General features: G+C 41.9%; 2 protein-coding genes and 1 long non-coding RNA gene across 5 annotated transcripts in view; 2 read left to right on the forward strand and 1 right to left on the reverse strand.

Moving 5' to 3' along the window:
* GLT8D2 (glycosyltransferase 8 domain containing 2) overlaps positions 1–3,001 on the forward strand; it is a 31,822-nt gene extending 28,821 nt beyond the window's left edge. Inside the window, exon 10 of the mRNA XM_036454797.2 lies at positions 2,412–3,001. Coding sequence (XP_036310690.1) covers positions 2,412–2,584 — 173 coding nt within the window. The 3' untranslated portion in view covers positions 2,585–3,001. The remainder of the gene's footprint in view (positions 1–2,411) is intronic.
* A 117-nt stretch (positions 3,002–3,118) lies between these two features.
* Positions 3,119–22,212, reverse strand: TDG (thymine DNA glycosylase). 3 transcript variants are annotated; one of them, XR_004990879.2, is made up of 11 exons: positions 22,088–22,212; positions 13,163–13,305; positions 10,023–10,354; positions 9,052–9,121; positions 7,146–7,281; positions 6,865–6,947; positions 6,689–6,783; positions 6,279–6,450; positions 5,727–5,852; positions 3,688–5,024; positions 3,119–3,634 (listed from the first exon to the last, which is right to left on the reverse strand). XR_004990879.2 is itself a non-coding variant. In XM_036454795.2 (10 exons), exons 1-10 carry the CDS (start codon positions 22,108–22,110, stop codon positions 4,891–4,893), a joined length of 1,311 nt encoding a protein of 436 aa, XP_036310688.1. In that variant the 5' UTR covers positions 22,111–22,212; the 3' UTR covers positions 3,119–4,890. The 3 variants fall into 3 exon arrangements, 2 of the variants coding, with proteins under 2 accessions (XP_036310688.1, XP_036310687.1); XM_036454795.2 differs by having other exon boundaries at positions 3,119–5,021; XM_036454794.2 differs by having other exon boundaries at positions 3,119–5,024.
* LOC123653125 lies at positions 21,772–22,797 on the forward strand. The gene is made up of 2 exons (XR_006742760.1): positions 21,772–22,374; positions 22,642–22,797. It is a non-coding gene; the product is annotated as an uncharacterized LOC123653125 (long non-coding RNA).
* The last annotated feature ends 911 nt before the right edge of the window (positions 22,798–23,708 follow it).

The raw sequence follows: 23,708 nt of genomic DNA on the forward strand, positions 1-23,708 counted from the left end.
CAGAATTACATTTTATGAAATATCTAACTTACTGACGAGTAGAAAGCGGCAGAATCTTCCCAAGGGGAAGAAGTCATTTTTCTTGGTAGAAAGAAGTCGTTTTTCTCCGTAGAGCGGAATCTAGTCTGTGCCGAAGGTTTTGAAATCAGGGATGGTCTGCCAAGTCAATCTATACAGTGGTCCTTTGAAACATACCTCGATGTGAGAATGTTCTGGAAGCAGAAAGCAATGGAATGCTAAGAGCATCAAGTTTGGGTCTAAACAGGGAAGCTTAAAATATTAAAAATTTGCCCTAACCTGTTTGGCTCAGTGGATAGAGCGCTGGCCTGCACACTGAAGGGTCCCAGGTTTGATTCCAGTTGGGGGTATGTGCCTTGGTTGCGGGCACATCCCTAGTAGGAGGTGTGCAGGAGGCAGCTGATCGATGTTTCTCTCTCATCAATGTTTCTCTCTATCCCTCTCCCTTCCTCTCTGTAAAAATATCAATAAAAATATATTTAAAAATATTAAACATTTATGAAACATGTTTGGCTAAAATCACAACTACAAGCCCTTCTGGCCTTCCTGTCAGAGTGTGGAGACATGACATTCTACTTGGTGAGGCTTCTGGCGGGAAGGTCCCTCTTCCCAATGAGCATATTAATGCCTCTGTACAGACTCCACGGAAATCTCCTTCCACCCACCCTCACAGCTGCGTTTATGAATAACAGAAGACAGGTTTTTGTTTTTGTCTCACACCATATGATAAACCAGAATAACAGACTTAACTACTCACCTTCTTTACTCAATGGACTGTTGTTTTTCAAAAATAGCAAATTCCCTTAGAAAAAACAACACGGTAGAGAACATTAAAAAAAAAAAAAAAATACTTCCATCCTCAAGATCTTAATGTACTTCTGGAAGAAGTATTCTAAAAATATTAAAACAGCAGCAATATTAAAGTAAATGCATAGAGTCTCTAAGTGAATACTTATGAGGGAAATAATGTACACATGGAGATAGGGGTTTGTTAAAAACTGGATCTTATTCTTGGTCACTTTTCATATAGTAAAAATGAGACTGTTTGAAAAAGAAAATCTTGTCATATTGTCGGATAATGTAGGAAGACAAGAACTCCTACCAACTCTGAATGGGGGGCAAAACCGTTACAAGTTCTTCTGGGGACAATTGGCAATCTCTTATAAAAAATTTAAAGGTGCCTAAACCGGTGTGGCTCAGTGGATAGAGCATCGGCCTCCGGACTGAGGGGTCTGGGTTCGATTCCGGTCAAGGGCATGTACCTTGCTTGCGGGCACATCCCCAGTAGGGGCGTGCAAGAGGCAGCTGATCAATGATTCTCTCATCCATGTTTCTAACTCTCTATCCCTCTCTCTTCCTCTTTGTAAAAAAAAAAAATCAGTTAAAAATAGATATATATAAATTAAAAGGCACACACCCTTCAATTTCTCAATTCCACCTATAAGATTCTTATCCTACAGACATACTGTTTGTATACATGCATAAGACTGTCTCCTATAGCATTGTTGATTTTAGTGAAGGGACAGAAACAGCCTAAATATCCTTAATAAGAAACTCACTAAATAAGTAATCATAGATGCATTCATTCTATGTAGTCATTAAAAATAATTCAGCCCTGGCTGGTTTGGCTGTGGATAGAATATCGGCCTGCGGACTGAAGGGTCCAGGGTTCAATTCTGGTCGAGGGCACATGCCTGGGTTGCGGGCTTTTCCCCAGTGGGGGGTGTGCAAGAGGCAGCCGATCAATGGTTCTCTTTCATCATTGATGTTTCTCTCTCTCTCTCCCTTGCTTTCTGAAATCAATAAAAACATTTAAAAAGTAGTAAAAATAATTCAGTAAATCAATGTGCATCTGTGGAAGGTTTCCTAAGTAATTTTAAAAGGCAAATTACAAATACATTTTTAAAAATAACATATATAATAATGCAATGATATGTATATATATATATATATGCAAATACATACTACATACACATACACACATATTGTGTACAGGTAGAATAATTTTTCATGAGAACTTCAAACCATGGTCACTTTATTATTATATTTTAGATATATTTTTATTAATTTCAGAGAGGAAGGGAGAGGAAGAGAGATAGAAACATCAATGATAAGAGAATCACTGATTGGCTGCCTCCTGCACCTTGACGCTGGGGATTGAGCCCGCAACCCAGGCATGTGCCCTGATGCGAAGAACTCCTGGTTCATAGGTTGACGCTCGACCATTGAGCCACACCAGCCAGGCAAACCATGGTCATTTTAGAGATTTAGGGTGGGTAGTAAACTCTTCATTATATACCCTTTAATTTTTTAAATAATGAACCTATACTCAACTTTTTATAGAATTTTATTTTCTAACAAGCCTATTCTTTTTCTCTAAAAAAACAATGAAGGCTGGAGTCCAGATACCAGATATTCAGAGCATTTTCTGCAAGAAGCCAAACTGCTCCACTGGAATGGAAGACATAAACCGTGGGACTTCCCCAGCGTTCACAACGACTTATGGGACAGCTGGTTTGTTCCTGACCCTGCAGGGATATTTAAACTCAGAAACCAAAACAGCTGACACTTTAAATATTTCCTGTATAGAAACGTGGAATTGTCCATTTGCAACCTACTAAAACATCATTCTTTATGAACAGTACCTTTGAAATATATGATCCACAATACGCAAAACAAAGACTGCTGTGTGCAAATAATACCTTGGATCACATAGGTATTACTTCCTTAAGTATGAGCATTGAGGGTGGAAATCAAAATTATGTGAGTGAAATATATTGTTGGAAAGAAAGAAACCCCATGTAGGTTTTAGCAATAAATTTGCTTAACTCAGTGACAATTATATCGAAAACTTTTCAAAATTTCTACATGCATTTTTCACATGTAGGTATATATTTTTTAACAGGTTGCCAGTCTTGTGTTTTGTATTACACTTAAAACATGAATGTCTGAAAAATAAAACAGTCATAGATTTTTTTAATGATTCTCATTGTATATAGTATTCTACAATACATGTTAAATATAACAGAAGGTAAACTGATCTCAGGTTTAAAGGGTGAAAGAATACCACAATAAGTCTCGCTACAGAAAAGCCTGCAACTTAAGGATAATCATTCTTAAGTTTTTTATTGTAAAAATCATCGGACTTTCAAATGAATTTAAAAACTTTTTCAGCATTTTTTAATGAAAAAGTCGCATATTATCATGTATAGAATATATCAACATTTACTACCGGCCAAATTTAATGAAACACACCATTGCTGCACGCTTGGAAAGTCCTTAAACCCATTCTCTAATAAGTGTCCATAATTTAAAAGGGTATTTTCTCCACTTAAATTAAAAAAAAAAATCCATTGTAAGGCTACAAATTATTATATACCTAGTTACATGCTTTACACAGTCCCATGAAAAAATAATTCAGTTGTTCCTAGTCCCTGATGCAAGGCACTTCAAAGCACCCGCACAAAACATCCATGTAAACAGCAGTACAGTACATGATTTAAATAACATGAGTGACTCTTACACAGCTTGATCCAGACCAAAGGAAAAATAAAATCCATCACAGCCAGCAGCTAAACAGCATGTTAAGATTCACAACAAGGATTTGTTTCTCTTACTATAAAAAAAGAATAGGGCATATAACCTTTTAGAAAAACAACACCTGTTGACAAATATTTTCATATTGAAAAGCATGCTCCGAGGGTGTAAGTGATCAAGGGGAGATGCAGATAGCGTTTCCAAACACCCCGGTTTGCACCTGCCAGGCCTAGAGTCTGGGCTGTTTGTAGCACCTTGGAAAATGCATTAGAAAACCACAAAGGTACATTACTTAAAAACTAACCTTGTGTAAGGTTAACTCAGTCCACAGTAACAAAGAACAACGATGCAGAGAAAGAAGCTTGTAAGTTACTGGCTTGCGAGATTTAACCAGCAAGAAAACTTGTCTTAATTATAGTAGTACATCTCATGTACGTAAAGCACCGGTTTAAAAAAGGTGACCAAACACCTCCAGCATCCTGCCACTCATCCTGAAAGTTCATTTCTCATCACTTGCCACATGACACCCCGAAAGCCGAGGAAGATAAAATTCGAATGGGGATAGGTCTTGAAAGGGAAATTCAGTTCCTTCCCTATCGAGGGTATATCTCTCAAGTAAAACACAGGTGAAGTAACAACATTTAAAAGGTCTACTGCATTCCCTGGAGCCCACCATCCCAGCAGAATAGCTTCTGCCTATGAGAGAATTAGCACTCAGGGCGAGGAGGCCAGAGCCAGGGTTGAATGCCCTGTCACCTAAGGCCAGGCTGGTCTTGCGGCTGCAAGGCCACACTCTATGTTTGCATTAGAAAGCAACACTCACAAACGATCGCTGCTGGTAAAGAGGTCTGAGTGTGAACCCAACCCCAGAGGCGTAACTTCAGGTGAAAATCAACACATCCGCCTCTTTACCAGTGGCGATTCTTACTAACAGCATCGCATGCCCTTCTTAGGCATAAAAGGGATAATGGTGTTTCTAGGTTTACGCACAGCGAATAATCAAATATAAATATTCAGACTGTTGCAATTTTTTTTTTTTAAATTACAGTTTAAAAGTGACTCCCAAAAGAAAATCTGTTTCTTCCTAAATGAAAAAGCTTTTATAAAATGCTGGAATGATGGGTCATTCAAATACAAAAACTCATGTACAAAAAAACCCTAAATGTTCCTTCCAAACTACCTAGGTTCATACAGTTGATTCTACCACACAACTGTACTATGGTTACATCACCAGAGGAAAGCACTAATAAAATACTTCGGTTAGCAAACGGAGGGCCACTCCTTGACCACTGCAATAGAACTGCAGCATCTGAGCAGGGCTGAGAAGCACCATGCCTAAGCAAGGCTTCCTCCCTCCTGTTCTTGCATCCCACAGTGATTGCTGAAGGAAGGAATCTGGTCCGTAAACGACTGGCTCATCCACTGCCCGTTGGGAACGTCACTGAATGGCAGTTCTCCACAGTCAGCCGCTGGCGGGGAGGAGGCGGAGAGGGAGAACGTTAGTTTCTTACATTTAAAAGCTCTAAATGATCAAATTAGGGGATTTTAACTGTCCAGTGAATGAGAACTGTTATTAAAATAGTTAAGCAAGCATCTTCCTCTTCTTTTTAAAAAATATATATGTATACATATATCCATACATATGTGTGTGTGTATACACATATTATTGATTTCAGAGAGGAAGGGAGAGGGAAAGAGAGATAGAAACATCAATGAAGAGAGAGAATCTTTGATGGCTGTCTCTTGCATGCCCCCTATTGAGGATTGAGCCCACAACCCAGGCACATGCCCTTGACTGGGATGGAACCCGGGACCCGTCAGTCCACAGACCGACACTCTATCCACTGAGCCAAACCAGCTAGGGCAAGCAAGCTTCTTGAATACAGTATATTTCTGTTCTATTTTCAGATACCAGACTAATAAATCCTCATTTGTTATTCAAGGAGAAAAATGCAACTATGATGACTTACTGTAGTTAGTGACTTAAAGCAAAGGGGCCTGTATGTTTGCGTAAACATTAAATAACCATCATATTTTCTCTATGAATAACCAGATTTTTTTTTTTTTAAATAATTCCCATTCAATAATTTGCTCTTTTTAAAAGAACTTCCCTGCCCCCAATCCTGACAAAAGCAAGTCTCTGAAAGAACAAACATAGGGAGAGGACATACTCAGCCCATTTGAAGGGAAGCTGCAAGGTTCACCATTGCATGGGTTTGCACCATAAGCACCGCCATATGCTGCGTCATAACCCGGATCATATTTTTCTTCCTTAACAGCCATCTTCTTTGCATCCTCTGTGGGGAGAGTGGAGGAGATTTAAAGCTGATTTTGTACAACGCTCTTAAAAGATAGCTCTATTCAGAAAGCATGAGGAAGAAATCTTTCTTGAATGTTCATGTATACTGAGATACATCTTTTGCTAAGTATAAGCTTTTGCATTCTTCATAACATATACTATATTAACTCATAAGAACTGTTACAGCCTAAATTTAATTTTGAGTGGGTTACAATGTTTTTTCTATCCTCAACATCTGTAAAAGCCCCAGAGTATGTGGAAGACCTTAGTAAAATGAGATTCTAACAGTGACTAACAGCCATTATCAGAGCATTCTGGCTGTAAATATAACCGCTTTCTCCTCTCCTGCTTTTAAATCCACAACATGCTTTCTGGAGTGTACGCAGACATGAAATGAAAACAAGGAGCAATAACGAGGACACACCTTGGGCAAGCTGCAGGTCAAATGTATACTGAACTTCCTGAACATCTGTGTTCCGTTCAATGCCTTTCAACTGATCTCGTAAGTCCTTCAGCTTAATGTAGTAATGAACTTTGTCCTGGGCTCGGGGAAACTGAGCACACCTCGCACTGGATGACGGCATCACATAGCAGAGCTGGAATCATAAAATGTGACAGTTATAGCAATCTGTTCAATCCACTCCTAGGGAGATAGAAGACGCGTCTTTCTTTGGATTCATTACTTCAGCAGTATATGCAAAACCAATCAAAGTGGTTGTGCATTTCTTTGCGTAGCATACATGGCAATGCGTAGAACAAATAAAAAAAGGTCAACTAGCTGAAAGAAAAAAATCCGCATTGAGCTGATCTGCAAATATAATTTTAAGGACTTACAGTTTCTGTGTCTGGGATCTTGTGGGGTTGAAGTCCAAATTCTAAGTTCTTAACCTTTACTCCAAAAACTTCTTTACTAAAAATTTCATAAATGCCTGAAATGAAATGCAAACGTATTTACATTGTCCATGATGTAGCAAAGAAAAAAAAAGATAAAATTTAAAAGCAAACCTTACATTTTCCATTAAACACTGCTATTCGTGGCTGATATTTCTGTAATTTCTGCACTAGAATTCGTCCTCCTTCACGAAATTCTTTACTAAAATTAAATTAAAAAGTCGTCATGATATAAGTAGGGCAATATTTATACTAAATTCAGATAGCTTTCAAAAAAAAGATCAATTCACATACTGTGTGCCAAGCTCAGCCTGAACTAGAAAAGTATGGTGATCCTAGAGTGTATGAGGCACCAGCACGGCCGCGGTTCAGCCGGTAAAAATGAATGTCATGTAATTACCTGGAAAGGTCCTTGCTGCCTGGGGTTGTCCTTTCCACCATATTGGTAAATCCAATACCATACTTTCCTGGCAAAGTGTGATCGTCCATATGGTTCAGTTGGACCTCGCTCAGTCCTGACATAAACAGACACTTCCCTGTGAGAGAGTTTAGTTTATTTCCATAGCAGGTCAAAGGTTTTTGCCCCATGGGCTGATGTAGTAGTCTATTTTTTTTAACTGTTCTGCTTTTATTTTTTTATAGTTGACAGTATTATAGATGTCCCCCATTTTCCCCCCTCCACCCAGTCCCCACCCCACCCCAGGCTGTTACCATTATTACTGTTTGTCTCCTTGGGCTCTGTATATGTACCTATGTATTCTTTGATTAACCCCTTCCAGGACCCTTCCACCTTCCTCCCCTCTGAGATCTGTCCGTTACTTTACATACTATTCTTGAAATTTAAAAAAGTATATATTATAACATAGATCAGAAAATGGATCAAGCAATTAACGTATGCTAGGGACTATGCTAAGCCTTTTGTATGTATTATCTCATTTAATTATCTTATGAGATATTACTATTATCATTCCCTTTTCATAGCGGGGGTTAAGGTAAATGCCTGTCAAGAATCGAGTCAGTACAGGAAACTTTGAAACAGTTCTAACCATTGGTGATAGCACCACCAGCCCAGGAACACCTCCAACAGGTAAACATACACCGCTGGGCTTGACAGTGGAGAAAAAGTTCAAAATTCCCTAGGAAAAAACTTTTTCAATAATGGAGACAATATGCTATTCATTCCAAAAACACATTACTATCATTTGCCCTAAATATTTTTTTTAAATATATTTTATTGTTTTTTTTACAGAGAGGAAAGGAGAGGGAGAGAGAGCCAGAAACATTGATGAGAGAGAAACATTGATCAGCTGCCTCCTGCACACCCCCTACTGGGGATGTGCCTGCAACCAAGGAACATGCCCTTGATTGGAATCTAACCTGGGATCCTTCAGTCCACAGGCCGATGCTCTATCCACTTAGCCAAACCAGTCAGAGCTGCCCTAAATATTTTTAACGTTACTCTTAGATCATCAACTAGCATTTCCCCGAAGACCTACAGCATGCCTTGTTCCATTAGGCATGCTGGTAAGACAACTCATATACAGGACAATACAATAATTATACGTGGTTTTAAAGCTCACTTGACAAGTATGAAGGTCTTTAATACTATTTTCTGCTAGATATGGAGTTTCTGTAGAGAATGTCTCCAATCACAGCACTTCTTAACTTGACTGCCAATGAGCAAGCATTTCATCTCTCCTGGAGATGTGATGGCGATCAGCAGAAATATGCAAGGGTCAGTGTTGTCTGCACTGGCTCAGCGATGCACTATAGCTGCTATGTCAATAGGTGACAACTAAAAAAATCCTTTAAAAAGGTAGTAACACTCATTTGAAACAATCCAAACAAGGGAGGAAGTACCCCTTTTCATCCCCCTCCACTCATGAAAACCAAGAGACATGTCATTCAAAATCTTCTTTGTGTACACACACAGAAAACACACATGTATATTGACACATGTATACAATCTCTCTTATTAAAAACACAATTTGGTTTAAAAAATAGCCGAAACCAGTTTGGCTCAGTGGATAGAGCGTCAGCCTGCGGACTGAAAGGTCCCAGGTTCGATTCCGGTCAAGGGCTTGTACCTTGGTTGCGGGCACATCCCCAGTAGGGGGTGTGCAAGAGGCAGCTGATCGATGTTTCTCTCTCATCAATGTTTTTAACTCTCCCTCCCTCTCTCTTCCTCTCTGTAAAAACTCAATAAAATATATTTTAAAAAAAGAAAAGAAAAAAACAACCCAAACTATTAACACAGATATCTAGTTTAAAATTATAGTAATAATAAAAAGAAAGTGATTACTTACAAAAATGGTTTCCAGGTCCAGGGTAATGATGCCCTTTGTAAGCAGCCATCAGTCCCGGGTTTATACCAATCTAAAAAAAATGTTCATTCATTTTAGAAGGGTGTGGGTGACATAGCGGTGGACAAAATTGAATTTATTAAAATAGAAGTGTAATCTGACATCATAAGCAGTATCATTTATCAGTGATCTCCTCTTGATCTGAACAAAGTACTCCAGTCTGAGGAAAGAAATTTTCCTTTATTTTAAAAGTTTTGCTGTTGTTTTTAAAAACCAGTTTGATTCCCTCACATCCCCAGGCCCCACCCCCACCCACTGGGCTGGAAAGAAAGAGGCGCTGGAGCCATTGGTCAGTCTGAGCCCTGGTCCAGCCACAAGCCTCCTTCTTAGCTCCCAGCAAGCAGCTGACTTCACAGCATCTGCACAGCTGTGTGCGTGCTGTATCTTTGTTGCAGACAAAAAGCGAAGTTCAGAATCAGTGTTACCATTCAGGGGGAACTCACAGATCCCATGCAGTCTGCGTTACATGAATTATTTAATTTAACTGAAACCTATGAGAGAGGCATTATTATCACCCATTTCACAAGGAGAAAACAGGGGTTCAGGAAAGCTAAGACTTGTTGAGGGTCATACACATGTGGCAGGACTGGACTCCAGACAACCCTACTCTGGAGCCCACCCTCTCAGACACTCCCCAGTAACACGACCTCATGAAGGTGGCATCAGGTACTACCAAAGGATTCTTAGAAATGGCTCTTTTCAGCAAAATTACTTGCAAGGATAAAGGTTAAGTTAATCAACCCATCTTGAATATTATAAAAGGCCAGTGACTGTAAAGCTGCAATGACCAAACGACCAATCACCAGGAGATACATGGATGGGTCTCGCAGCACAGCGGGACTGAGCCTCGTGCGATTTCACGTGCTGGGCCTCTAGTGCTATTTATAAAACCGAATGGGGACGGAAATCCTTACAATCACAATATCCAGATTGAAGGTCAAAATGTCCGGGAGCGTCTTGGTCAAAAGCTCAGCTTCTGAAACACCATTAAAACGGTCAACTTTTCTTTTCACTTTAAACGTGTCTGTAATCTTTTCTTGCTTTTCTTTTGATTTTGTGGACTTGGCAGACTTTTTGGTCTCGGCAGGTTTCTTGGCGTCGGCAGGTTTCTTGGCGTCGGCAGGTTTCTTGGCGTCGGCAGCCTTTCTGGCCTCGGCAGCCTTTTTGGCCTTGGCCGGTTTCTTGGGTTCCGCTGGTGTTTTTGGTTGTCTTGTTCTGGGTTTCCTTTTCCTTCCTTTGGGAGCCTCTGAAACACAATGATTTCCAGGATGTGATGCAGAAACCGCAACTGCAAAGTCTGGGCAGTTTTCCCAGAAAAGCCACCCTATGTACATCCTTTTCCCCTTGCTCCCCAATCTCTCAGCCCCAGCCTCCTCTACAAGGTCTACCCCTTGCTTCACCCTAGAACTGGGTTCATGTGGCCCCATCCATGACCCTCCCTCCTCTGCTAGCTGTTCTTGGGATGAAACCTCCGTCATAATCATCGACTGATTTTTTTAACACAATCTTACATGGCACCTTGGCCTCCCCTTGGACACAAAGCATCTATAGTCTATTTTATAGGAATTCTACATGTAAATACACAAATAGTTAAGTAGACAAATGACAGAAAAAGTACATAGCGAAACAGGGAGGAAGGGAAACAGTTTATCTCAATTCCCCCAGAATTCCAGCAGCAGAAAGCCTCAAAAGCAAGGCCTGTGGGCGTGTTTTAGGGATTCTGAGTGTCTGTTCCACACACACGCCAAGAGGGGAACTCAGAGGTGCTGAGGATGAAACCTCTGGTTGGCAGTAGGAATCTGATCTCAGGATCTAATGCAGAGTTTCTCAGTCTTGGCACCACTGACATCTTAAGCTGAATAATTTTTGATTGTGGGAGACTGTTCTGTACATTATAAAATGCTTAACTTTCTATATATTTTTATTGATTTAAGAGAGGAAAGAAGAGGGAGGGAGGGAGTGAGGGAGGGAGGGAAAGAGAAACATCAATGATGAGAGAGAATCATTGATTGACTGCCTCCAACACACTCCCCACTGGGGATCAAGACTGCAATGTGCTCTAATCAGGATTCAAACAGTGACCTCCTAGGTTCATAGGTCACTGCTCAACCTCCGAGTCACACAGGCTGGGCAACATTCTCTATTTAATAGCAGCCTTGGCTTCTTTCCACTAGATGCCAGTAGCATGCAGCCAGTCATGACAATCAAAGGTGTCTCCAGACAATACCAAATGCCCCTAGAGGGCAAAATCATCTTTGGTCACAAAGCACTGTCCAAAAGTAGCCATCAAGAAGCCTTGGTTTTCTAACCTTAGTTCTTTCACATCTCTCTTATAACTTCTCAGGCTCCTCCCCCATTCTACTACCATTTGGCATTTCTCCATCCTAGCCTCCCATCCTCCCTTTTTCCTATCTCACACTGCGTTAGCCACTCTTATGCCAAGAGATCCACCTCCACTGGCTTGTCGCTGGGGAAGCCCCAGTGCTGCCTGCCCAGAAAAGCAGCGGCCAAGGGCAGGGGTATCCCCAACACAGTGAAGGGAGACGTGTTCCTGGGATCATAACCTGGAACTTTGAGCACATTTCTCATATAATACAGCTTCCCGGGAGCTGTAGTCATTACCTTCTCTCCATCTCCCCACCCCCAAATCTGTTCTCCTTTCTTCCAATTCTCTATCTTGGTGAATGGTACCTCCTTCATCCAACTGCCTAGGAATTATTTCCAGATTCCACTTCCTCCCTGTCTCCCCATGAAACCCATCTACCATGGCCAGGTAATTCCACCTCCGGAGTAGTTCTCAATTCTGTCCTTCTCCATCCCTTTACTTCCTCCTCATTTTGGCCCCCGATTATTCAAAGGATCTCTAATTCACTCCTTGCCTCAAGTTCTGCTTGTTTTCTACCACCCAGTCTATCCTCTGGAATACTTCCAGGATGATATACCCAACTATCTGCCTACATTCTCTCAACCGCTCCCTGCTACTTTCAGGAATAGGATATACATCTTTTAGTTAAATAAGCCTCAATGCCCCCTATCCAGCCTCGTCTCTCACCATTTCTTTGCTATACCCCAGACTCCAATGTCAGAACCACTGTGTTTCAACTATCGTGCTTCTTCTTGTCTGTGCTTTGTGCATGCTCCCCCACCTGAAACTCTCCCAGTCCTTCCTTCCTGGAAATAGTCTCCTCACCTTGGAGTTCTGAGCCCTGGGAAGCTGCCTCTGAGCCTCAGTCTGATTAGGTGTCAATGCCATGAGCTCTCACAGCTTCCCACGCTGCTCTTCACTGCTCTGTGTGCTGAACCATGACAGGTGTTTACTTATTATTTTCCCCTACCACATTATGAGATATTCCAGAGCGGGATCCATGTTCTTTTTAAAAAATATGTTTTATTGACTTCAGAGAGATGAGAGGGAGAGAGAGAGAGGGGGGGGGGAGAGAGAGAGAGGGAGAGAGGGAGAGAGGGAGAGAGGGAGAGGGAGGGAGGGAGGGAGGGAGAGAGAGAGAGAGAGAGAGAGAGAGAGAGAGAGAGAAATAGAAATATCCATTGGCTGCTTCCCGCACACCCTCCCTGGGGACAGAGCCTGCAACCCTGTATGTACCCCAACCGGGTATTGAACTAGAAGCACTTTGGTGCAAGGGACCACAGCCAGTCGATAAAGCCGTATCGGGCAGGATCCATGTTCCCTCCTTCTCCCTACAGTGCCTGGCAGATACTAAGTACCTAAAAAGTGGGTTAAATTTTTCCACACAAGCCCGGCTGGCACGGCTCAGTGGTTGAGTGCTGACCAATGAACCAGGAGGCCGTGGTTTGATTCAGGGTGAGGGCACATTCTCGGGTGGGGGGCTCGATCCCCAGTGAGAAGGGTGCAGGAGGCAGCCGATCAATGATTCTCTCTCATCATTGATGTTTCTATCTCTCACTCTCCCTTCCTCTCTGAAATAAATAAAAAAATTTTAACACTAAAATAGAACTAAAGCTCATCATTAAACCCTTTCTTAAATAAGTTGGCTAATCCAATAGCTACCTTTCTATACTCTACCGGGGCAACTACCTTGTTCAGGTTCCTGAGTAGGAGCTGGCTCTGGAACTTCCGCTGGCATCTGTGGTGTGTCCATAGCTTCCATGGCTGGAGCCTCGGCCATCATTTGTTGAAATGGAAACGTGTAAAAAGCTTGAGCTTGCTGAAGAGAATAGCTGAAAGAACAATTAAGTTGAGATAAGAGGGGGAAACTACCCAAATGTAAATTTAAATGATCAGCTGTAAATAACTTTTCAGGACCCAAATATTTTGAAACCAGAATGTGGTATTTATTTGAAGTTAACAGCAAAGTGAGGACGAAGATCTAGTCTCGTATTACACACTCACCCAACCTTTACTAACCAACACTAATTCATCCTCACACTGTTTAATGGCAAGATGTGCCCTCAATACAACTTACCAGTCCATCCAGCCAGCCTGCACTTTCCCTGAAATGACATCATGGGAATTGCTAGCAGGGAGACACAAAAGGCTCACAAGCCCACACAGGAGCACAAAAACCATTTGTGTTACTACCATTGGAAAGTACTGAATCATCTAACTTACCCTGTAATCCAACCCTCCCCCGGCCTAACTTTCCTCCCAATTTTGAGATAAAATTGACATATAACATTGTGTAAGTTACATGTTGATTTGATACACTTATATACAGGGTGGGGGAAAAGTAGGTTTGCCATTTGAGTACACAAAACAGTTTATTCTTGTATTATTATTTATTAACTAGAGAAGCCTCGGCCATCTACGAAATTAGTTGACAGGTAGGGGCCCTACACTTGGCTGGCAATCAGGGCCAATCGGAGCCTTCCAGCTGCTGACCAGGGCCTTCCTTTGTTCCACACTGCCCTCTGCTGGTCAGTGTATGTCACAGCGAGCAAGCGAACTCCCAAGGGAATGCTTTGTATATTAACCTTTTATATACACCGTATTTTTCGGACCATAAGACGCTCCGGACCATAAGACGCACCAGTTTTTAGAGAAGGGAAATGAAGAAAAAAAGATTCTGAAACAAATAGTGTCCTAAAATATTTTATGTGCATTAAAACCCAACATCACAGTCATAAACACATGTAATCAACCCTGTAAAGCAAACAGCAGCATTTAGAACCATTTTAGAGCCGGGCAAGCACACAGAGACCACACAGAGCCGGGCAAGTAAAAAAACTTTTTTTTTAAAAGTATATGTGTAGGCTATATTTGGACCATAAGACGCAGGGACTTTCCCCCCCCCACTTCTGGAGGAAAAAAAGTGCGTCTTATGGTCCGAAAAATACGGTGTATATAGATTATTGTCTCACTTTATATATGAACAACTATAAACCTACTTTTGCTCCACCCTGCATTATACAGTGCTGACCACCATGGGACAGCCTTAGCAAACACCTCCATCATGTCACGTAATTACCATATTTCTTTTTTGTAGTGAGAACATTTAAGATCTATTCTCTTAGGAACCTTCAAGTAAATAATAGCATGGTGATGCCGTCCATCAGTCCCCAGAACTTGTTCATGTTTTCTTAAATTTACTGAATTTACATAGGTTTCAGGTACACAATTCTATAAGACAGCATCTGAATGTTGTGTGTTCACCGCCCTAAGTCAAGTCTCCTTCTATTTATCCCTCTTTATCCTCTTCTACCTGGAAACTTGTGCCCTTTGACCAGTATCTCCCCATTCCCATTTCTCTTCCAATCTAAAGTTCTCCTGGGTCCTTTGCCTGTTTATGTATTCATCACTGGATCTATTTTTTAATTGTTGCTGGGTTTTTGCTTTTCTGTCACTAAATGAGGAACAGAAATCAATATTTTTGTCTATGAATTTATGGGGGAAAAACCACTTTAGACCTGCCTTCTGAACATGATTTAAGCTTTGTTCAAAGTATTGTGTTCAATGTCAGGGACAGAGGCCTTCACAAAAAACAATTTCCCAAAAATATTCCTGATGGCCATAAGCCACTATCTAAGCTGCTGCATCAGCACAAAGCGAGGGAAGTAAACACAATTTATGAAACCCAAGTTACACTACTGCCAAATAATGCCACAGGATATGCAGTGGGGGGGAAAACGCTAGGAAATAAAGGGAATGAGTACTGTTTACTATGTTCTGGGGCAAGATACTCCTCTTACTAGATTTCTTTCTCTTTGCATGTGGAGAAAGAAGACAGGGAGCTCAGACAGCAGGAATTAAAAAGGCAGACTAGTACACTTTAAGCATGTCAACTTTATAGTGCCTAAATCATCTTACCTAATAGACAAACATGTAAACTGACCATACCTCCGCTACGCCCACAGTCAATCAGAGTGAGTATGCAAATTAGAAGGCCAACGATGGTGGCTGCCTGCTATGAGAGGGGGGAGGGGGGCGAAGGGATGTACAGGAGCAGAATGGCGCAGTGAACACTCTGGAGGAAGACGGCAGACTGAAGTCCTGGGTCCCAGGTGCCAGAGGAAAACTGGTGCTGGAAGCCAGGGGAAGGAAGGCGCCTCTAGTATCTCAATAAAATGGTTGTAAAAGAAGGCCAACTAAAGAATCCCCCTGAAAAAGTGCAAAGCCTGAGACAGACACAAGGTAAGAGTCTACCCAGGGGTGGCCGAGCTAGAATGTTAGATTTGCAAAGAAAACAGGGGTTCAAACCACTGGAGAGGCATTTTAACATCAAGCTATCGGTCAGGGTAAGTTGATTTTAAAAGGTTAAGGATCAGTGCCCTGGCCTGTGTGGCTCAGTTGGTTGAGATCATCCCCTGCACCAAGAGGTTGCAGGTTTAATTGCTGGTTCAGTTCCTGGTCAGGACACATGCCAGGGATTGCAGGATCAATCCCCAATAAGGGGCATGCAGGAGGCAGCCGGTCAATGTTTTTCTCTCTCTCAAGAAAAAAAAAAAAAAAAAAAAAAAAAAAAAAATCAATAAAAACATATTTTAAAAAATAAATTAAAAGGTTAAAAATAAGAAAGATATAAACTACACCTTGAAAGTTTTACAATATTTCTTTAAATATATTGTTCTCAAGATATGTAAAATAAATGTGATACAATGACTTAGAAAGCATTAACATGAGACAATACTATGCAGCTCCTAGAAAGTGTACTGATATTCTGTAAAAGACAGAAAACCTTGGATATATTTTAAAGTGGAAACGAGTACACAATAGCATTGTAAACCAAGGCTGCACACAGGGAAACCGTGAGGCCAAGGACTAGAAATTAAAATGTAAAAACGAAGAGAAGTGAAGTGTGCCCAGCACGAAGTGACATGTCCTCTATTTTCACACTGTTGATGCTATTTGTAGCTCTTTTCTTCACTTGTCCAAACGTTGGTTGTTCAATATTTATAATTTAACTATTCTGATCAGGAGTAGGATAAGGCTGTTAACATTGCAAGATCCTGTGCAGTTTGCCCTCTGGAAATTCTAGTAAAAAGAACTGTAACTTTTGGCTGGGGCTAATACCAGTTTCCGAGAGTCTAACAGCCGCTTTCGGTTAGAATCTGTAAAAGCAGAAACATGTGGTCCCAATAAGTGAGTGGCCAAAGAACGCACGAGGCCTGCTCACGATATATTGTCAGGAAGGCTCCCTCCCCCGCCCCTCCCCCATGTTTCTTGTTAGCACTCTCAGAGTTCAACAGATGCTGAGTACTTCACAAAAAGCCAAACCTAAGCCCTAGCTGGGCAGCTCAGTTGGTTCGAGTGTCGTCCCAAAGCGCCAACGTTGCAAGTTCGATCCCCAGTCAGGGCACATACAAGAGCCATCTAATGAATGAATAAACAAGAAGTGGAACAGCAAAACTGATCTTGATATCTTTCTCTCTCTCTCTCCTTCCCTCCTTCTCTCACTCCCTCCCTCTCTCCCTCCCTCTCTAAAGTAAATACATAAACATTTTTAAAAGTAAAGAAAAACCAAACTTAAAGCATATAAAAATTAGAGAGACACCATTCACATTACAAAAGGGGTCTGAACTTAAAAAAAAAAAAAAGTTTCCATTCATTTTAGAGAGAGAAACATCAATCAGCTGACTCTTGTACCAGGAATCAAACCCATAACCTGGGCATGTGCCTGATAAGAAAGTAAACGTTTTGGTACACAGGACAATGCTCACTGGCCAGCACAAGGACTCCAAACTTTAAAAAATGATTTCTGAAATGTGGCTCCCTTAGCATACTTAAGGGGTCATTAAGGATCTTCAAAAATTCTGGGGCTCAGAAATAGAAAATTAATCATTTCAAAACCAGTTGGTTTCCAAATCTTAGCTGTTGTAAATTGCACTGCTATGAACACAGGGATGCATACATTTAATTGGTGTTTTGGGTTTGTTGGGATATATTCCTAGAAGTGGGATTGCTGGTTCAAATGGAAGTTCCATTTTTAATTTTTTGAGGAAACTCCGTACTGTTTTCCAGTCTGCATTCTCACCAGCAGTGTACTAGGGTTCCTTTTTCTTCACATCCTCGCCAACACTGGTTGGTTGTTGATGACAGACATTCTGACAGATGTGAGGTGGTATCTCATTGTTTTAATTTACCTTTCTCTGATGATTAGTGATACTGAGCATTTTTTCATATGTATCTTGGCCAATTGTATGCCCTCTTTGGAAAAGTATCTAGATAGGTCGTCTGCCCATTTTTTGGTCGGACTCTTTATGTCTTCCTTTGGTTGAGTAGTATGAATACTTTATCTATTTTGGAAATTAACCCCTTACCTGATGTATCATTGGCAAATATGTTCTCTCATGCGGTGGGCTTTTTCAGTTTGTTGATGGTTTCTTTTGCTGTGCAGAAGCTTTTTATTTTGATGCAGCCCCATTCGTTTATTTTCTCCTTAGGAGAAAGTTTTCTCTGCTCTAGGACAGTGGTCGGCAAACTCAGTAAACAGAGCCAAATATCAACAGTACAACTGAAATTTCTTTTGAGAGCCAAATTTTTTAAACTTAAACTTCTTCTAATGCCTCTTCTTCAAAATAGGCTTGCCTAGGCTGTGGTATTTTTGTGGAAGAGCTGCACTCAAAAGGCCAAAGAGCCACATGTGTCTTGCGAGCCGCAGTTTGCCGACCATGGCCCTAGGAGCTATATAACAAATTGCTATAAGAAATGTCTGAGATTTTGCTGCCTATGATTTCTTCTAAGATTTTTATGGTTTCACGACTTACATCTAAGTTGTTTATTTTTTATCTATTTGAGTTTAATCTTGTGTATGGTGTAAGTTGGTGACCTAGTTTCATTTTTTTAAAAAAATATATTTTTTATTGATATTTTACAGAGAGGAAGGGAGAGGGATAGAGAGTTAGAAACATCGATGAGAGAGAAACATCGATCAGCTGCCTCCTGCACACCTCCTTACTGGAGATGTGCCTGCAACTAAGGTATTTGCCCTTGACTGGAATCAAAACTGGGACCTTTCAGTCCACAGGCCAAAGCTCTATCCACTGAGCCAAACCAGTTAGGGCCTAGTTTCATTTTTAAAAAAATGTTCCTGTCCAATTTTCCCAACACCATTTATTGAAGAGGCTGTCTGTATTCCATTGTATATCCTTGTCTCCTCTGTTAAATATTAATTGAGTGCAATGGCTTGGGTTGATCTCTGGGGTATCTGTTCTATTCTACCAGTATGTGCCTGCTCTTATGCCAGTACCAGACTGTCTGAGTGCAATGGCTTTGTAATATAACTTGGTATCTGGTGTTGGGATTCCTCTAACTTTATTCTTCTTTCTCAAGATTGCTGCAGTTATTTGGAATCTTTTTGGTTCCATATAAATTTATAAAATGAGTGTTTGTTCTAGATCTGTGAAATATGCCACTGGTATTTTAATATGGATTGCACTGAATGTATAGATTGTTTTGGGTAGTATGGACATTTTAATGATGTTGATTCCATCATAACCATTTAAAGGCTGCATTCAATAATGCTTAAGTGAAGTGTGTGTATTCACCATGTATTACTGGGTACTCGTTGTGCACAATCACTAGACACTGTAAACAAAAAGATACAGGATAAGCCAGAGTCCGCAGCTCATATACTGTAGTATGACTTCCAATTTCCTCACTATTTGGTCATTTTGGTGCTCAGAAGCAAACACACACACAGGAATACTTCAGATTGAGCCTCATCCTCCTGAAACCTGGCAGGACTATCTACTTCCTCGTCCTGCAGACAGAGTACAGAGCCCAATACATTGGCTGTATTGGCACCCGCAGTATCCAATCCATTCATACTGAGTTCACCATCAGTGAACACTGCCCTTTTAGCCTCTCTCCCTCACCTCACACTTGTATCACTGATTTTTCCACACCTAAGCAAAAACACTGTGTCTCTTTTTGTAAAAGCTGATTCACTGTTCCAGCCAGTTGGGCTTGATCAGGATTCCGACTCAACCCGTCCATTCCACAAAGCGGGACACATTTTATCGTTTCATCAACACCTTGAGGCTATTAAACTTGTGAAAAGTACAAAGCTGGGGTAGAACAAAATGGCACATCGGTACAGAACTCCCTTCAGCCTGTATTTGACTCTTTCAGTAGTAAACCAGCTTTGGTTTCACCTAATCAGTCTGCTATCAGTCCATCTTCTCACACATACACACACACACACACACACACACACACACACACACACACAGTGGTATGGCACAATTGTTAGGGAGGCAGGCTTTGAAGCCACACTGCCTGGGTTCAAATCTCAGCACTGCCACTTACTAGCTCTGGAGGCAAGTTTCTTAACCTCTTTATGTCCCAGATTCCACATCTGTAAAATGGGAATAGTTGCACCCAATTTACTGGTTGTGAGGATTAAAGTACATAACCTGTGCAAAACACTTAAAACAGTGCCTGGTATGTAATAAATTTGCCGTAACAATAACAAAAACAGGAGATGCTTAAATATTTTAGGTACCTCCTGTCATCCCTCCTGATGCTGTCTACTCTAGTATCATTCGCTAAAAGGGAATAACCTGGCTTGGTGACTCTGACTTTTTTCCCCTGAATTTATACCGTAGCCTAGTGGTCACTAGTTCCTTGCAAACGTGCTCAATTACTACTGAGAAGCAAACATTTTGTTTAGGATCAAAGTCCACACGTTAAGAAGACAGATTCCACCTCTGGAAGAAACAGGGACCCATGTTTGTATTTTCAATATTCAGGCCTCTCTCCTGTGAGAGAGAAACATCCATCCACTGCCTCCTGCCAGCGCCAGGGGGATGGGACCCACAACCTAGCCATGTGCCTTGACCAGGAATGGAACCCGTAACCCTCCACTTTACAGGATGATGCTCCAACCAAATGAATCACCTGGCCAGGGCTCTTTGAATGTTTTGAAGTTAATCGTCCAAAGTAAAAAGCAAACTCATTATTACCCAGCATCCCATTCCACTCCTTGATTAGCACAAGGTAAGGGTGACAGAGAACCACTTTCTTTGGATTATGGGAGCCTGTCATTTCAGAATTCCCAAGGATAATCTCCTTTTGGGATTAAGACAGAATTCTTCATATTTCCTGAGGTTGAAGTTTTGCATATCAAAATTTAAAAAGTGGTCTATAACTCTATGGCTTAAGTGAAGACAGCATATAGGTCAGTTTCGAGCTAAATACTTTATCAGCCTGTTACTTTGCTTTATAAGGTACTAAATAAGGTCTTATAACACAGAGAATTCATTTGATGGTAGGGTTTACCCAAGTTTCCATCATGATCTGAAGTAAGATCGCAAAGGTCAGAGTGATTTCCACAAGTTCCTTGTAAAGTTCTTCTGCGAAAGAAGTAGAGTACTTTAACTTCAGGATTCGATCCACAAAATGAGGATAAAGTTCCCACTTTATCTACATGTCATCTCCTTCCCTACACTCTCAGACGATTTTGGTTACTTAGCCCTTTCCACATAACACGGACTCACAGCATGTCAGAACTGGATTCCAGCGAGGCCCTATTGTACAGACATGAACAGGCCCAGAGAAGTCAGTGTCCAGCCTTAAGTGCAGGGCCCATTAGCCACTGCAAGCCAGGATAAGTCTTCATAGGCCTAACAGTATTTTATTCCAATACACAGCATCACTTTATAAAAAAAAAGACCCTGTTACTTACCATCATCTATTTAAAAATTTTTTGTTTGTTTTCTGCCCGTTCAAATCTCGAAATCTCTGGTTTTGTAATGATTTTCCAACACGACTAACACTCCCCAAAGGACATATTAAAAATGGTCTCTGAAGTTCGTCCTCAAGACCATGGGAAGACATTTCGATGACTTCTTGGGAGGGGTAGTCAAGGTCTCAGAACTCAAGAGCTCCAGGATGGCAACGCTAGCTAGCTATCTTGTAGCCCCTGACGTTGCTTTTTAGTAAATCTTGGGGCGGGGAGCCATATAAATTTAACTACAAAATGAAACCTTTGCCCTAACCGGTTTGGCTGCAGACTCAAGGGTCCCAGGTTCAATTCCGGTCACGGGCACATCCCCAGTAGGGGGCAAGCAGGAGGCAGCTGATGGATGTTCCTCTCTCATCGATGTTTATCTCTTCCTCTCTGTAAAAAAACAAAAACAACACACACATATATATATATATATATATATATATATATATATATATTTATTTCTTTAAAAAATGAAACCTTTGAAGGGATATGATCATACTCCACGTTTACAGCTCCTTGCAGGATAACGTAGCCAAGAAGGGCAACCAGACATACAACAGGAGGCTGCTGGCTGGTACTAACACTGAAAAGCCAGCTAGGTGCCGGCCAAGGCTGGGGAGGGGCTCCGGTGCCGCAGACCCCGCGCGGGGGCGGCGCGGGCGTGAAGGGGCCGGCGGCCGGCGGGCAGTGCGCACGCGCGGCCCCGGCCTTTGTACCTGCGGCGGCGGCGGCGGCGGCAGCGGCACCTGAAGCCCCCCAGCGAGCATGCGCGGCCGCGGCCGCCCCGCCGCGAGGGGCGCGGGGGGAGGGGCGGCGCTCCGCCCCGGCCTTACCTGCCCGCGTTCTCCGCGTCCATTCCCGGCGGCCGCTCCTGCGGACGGCTGCTCCGGTCACGTCCTGGTCGCTACGGTATGGCGGCGTAGGGGCAGCGGTACAGGGACCGGAGGCTTGGACCCGATGGCCGGCAGACCGGAGACCGCGGCGAACGCTCAAGCCCCGCCCCCTCCCTCAGGGCTCCCCCTCCCCCCGCGCAAACCCCTCTTTGGCGGGGCGCTTCCGCCTGCGCCTCGCCAAATCCCAGGACGTGTGAGGGTCACGTGTCGCGGGACAGTCCAATCGGGTGTGTCCTCTGCTGGCCGCTTGGCCTTTCGGGAAGGGTGGAGAACAGAAATGGAGGCGGGGGAGCGCTCTGCTGACGTGCGCTCCTGCCCCCCCCTCCATCCCTACTCTTCCGTGGTGGGCGGTGATGGGGGGGAATGGGTGAGGGTGCCTTCTGGGGGCGCTGGGTAGGTAGGTGGGGCTGTTTTGCTTATCGATCAGGATTATCCAGGCCTTTTCACCCAAATTTTTATGCTGATTAAAAGCTGTTTTTACATTCATTATCAAGCGGGATGTGGGAGAAAGAAGAGTCTATGGAATCAGAGAACCTGAGAGTCCAGGCCACTGTACTATCTTGGGCCCCAGGTTCCTAATCTGTACATTGAGGTGATTGTAAAACTGCTTTGTAAAATGTAGAACTTGACATAAATTGTTGTCTGGCTTAGTTGGATATATAAAAATATGAATCTTTGAAGACTATGGTAGTAGATGCCATTCATGCATCACGTTTTCTTTATAACCTTCCAGACTATCCCTGTGTTGTAGTTTATTGTTTTCTCAATGGCTCTTAAAGCTAGTTTTTGTCTCGTTATTTCTCAAGTTGTCACTACTGTTCGTACAAGGACTTCATTATATAATCTTTAACGGAGATCGCTTTTTATCTTTCTCTAGTTTGCATAATGAAAAACATGGTTGCTGTATTAGTTTCCCCTAGTTAAGCTGGGGTAAACAGATGACTCCAAAATCTCAGTGGTTTGCAGAAACAAAGGTCTGTTTCTCACTAATGTAACACTTGGGCTGGGAGATGGATGTGGCCCTGAGAGTCATGTGGCTTCTTCATTCTGGGATCCAAGAAAAGAGCTTTCATGGTAAATAAATACACATTAATGTGTATTATATAAATTGTTTAAAACTTAATATTTTAAAACTTTTCAGAACTTTTACCAGTACTGTGTCTCTTAATAGGTCTACTCAGAACCTGATGCATACTTAAACCCTGACAATTGATTTCTTATCTTCTTCTGATAATGCAAGTGCCTAACTTAAGCTTTGATTGCCAAGGCATTTATTTCCAAGAGGCATCCACTTCATAGACTGGCTATCTAGAATAAATGCATTGCCAGACACACACACACACACACACACACACACACACACACACGCACACACGCGCGCGCGCGCACACACACACACGGAGATGAAAGAGCCTGTTTGCCTCTCCTAACAGGCTTTTTTAAGAATGAATCTTAGTTGATTTCAATAAATGACCATTTGGACTACTTGTTGTTTTTTTTTTCCCTTTTCCACTACTTTAATTTCCACTCTTTCATTTTAAATCCACTGGTAATGAACTCT

The sequence above is a fragment of the Pipistrellus kuhlii genome, unplaced genomic scaffold (assembly GCF_014108245.1).
Source record: "Pipistrellus kuhlii isolate mPipKuh1 unplaced genomic scaffold, mPipKuh1.p scaffold_m20_p_3, whole genome shotgun sequence".
In the NCBI taxonomy this organism is placed as follows: domain Eukaryota; kingdom Metazoa; phylum Chordata; class Mammalia; order Chiroptera; family Vespertilionidae; genus Pipistrellus; species Pipistrellus kuhlii.

Bases quoted from the DNA above. Each gene is read 5' to 3' on its own strand.
- TDG (XM_036454794.2), bottom strand. From the start codon at position 22,110: ATGGACGCGGAGAACGCGGGCAG. The intron at 13,306-22,087 runs GTAAGGCCGGGG...TTGTTCTTTCAG, and splicing joins GACGCGGAGAACGCGGGCAG to CTATTCTCTTCAGCAAGCTC. The intron at 6,451-6,688 runs GTAAGTCCTTAA...TTATGATTCCAG, and splicing joins AGATCCCAGACACAGAAACT to CTCTGCTATGTGATGCCGTC.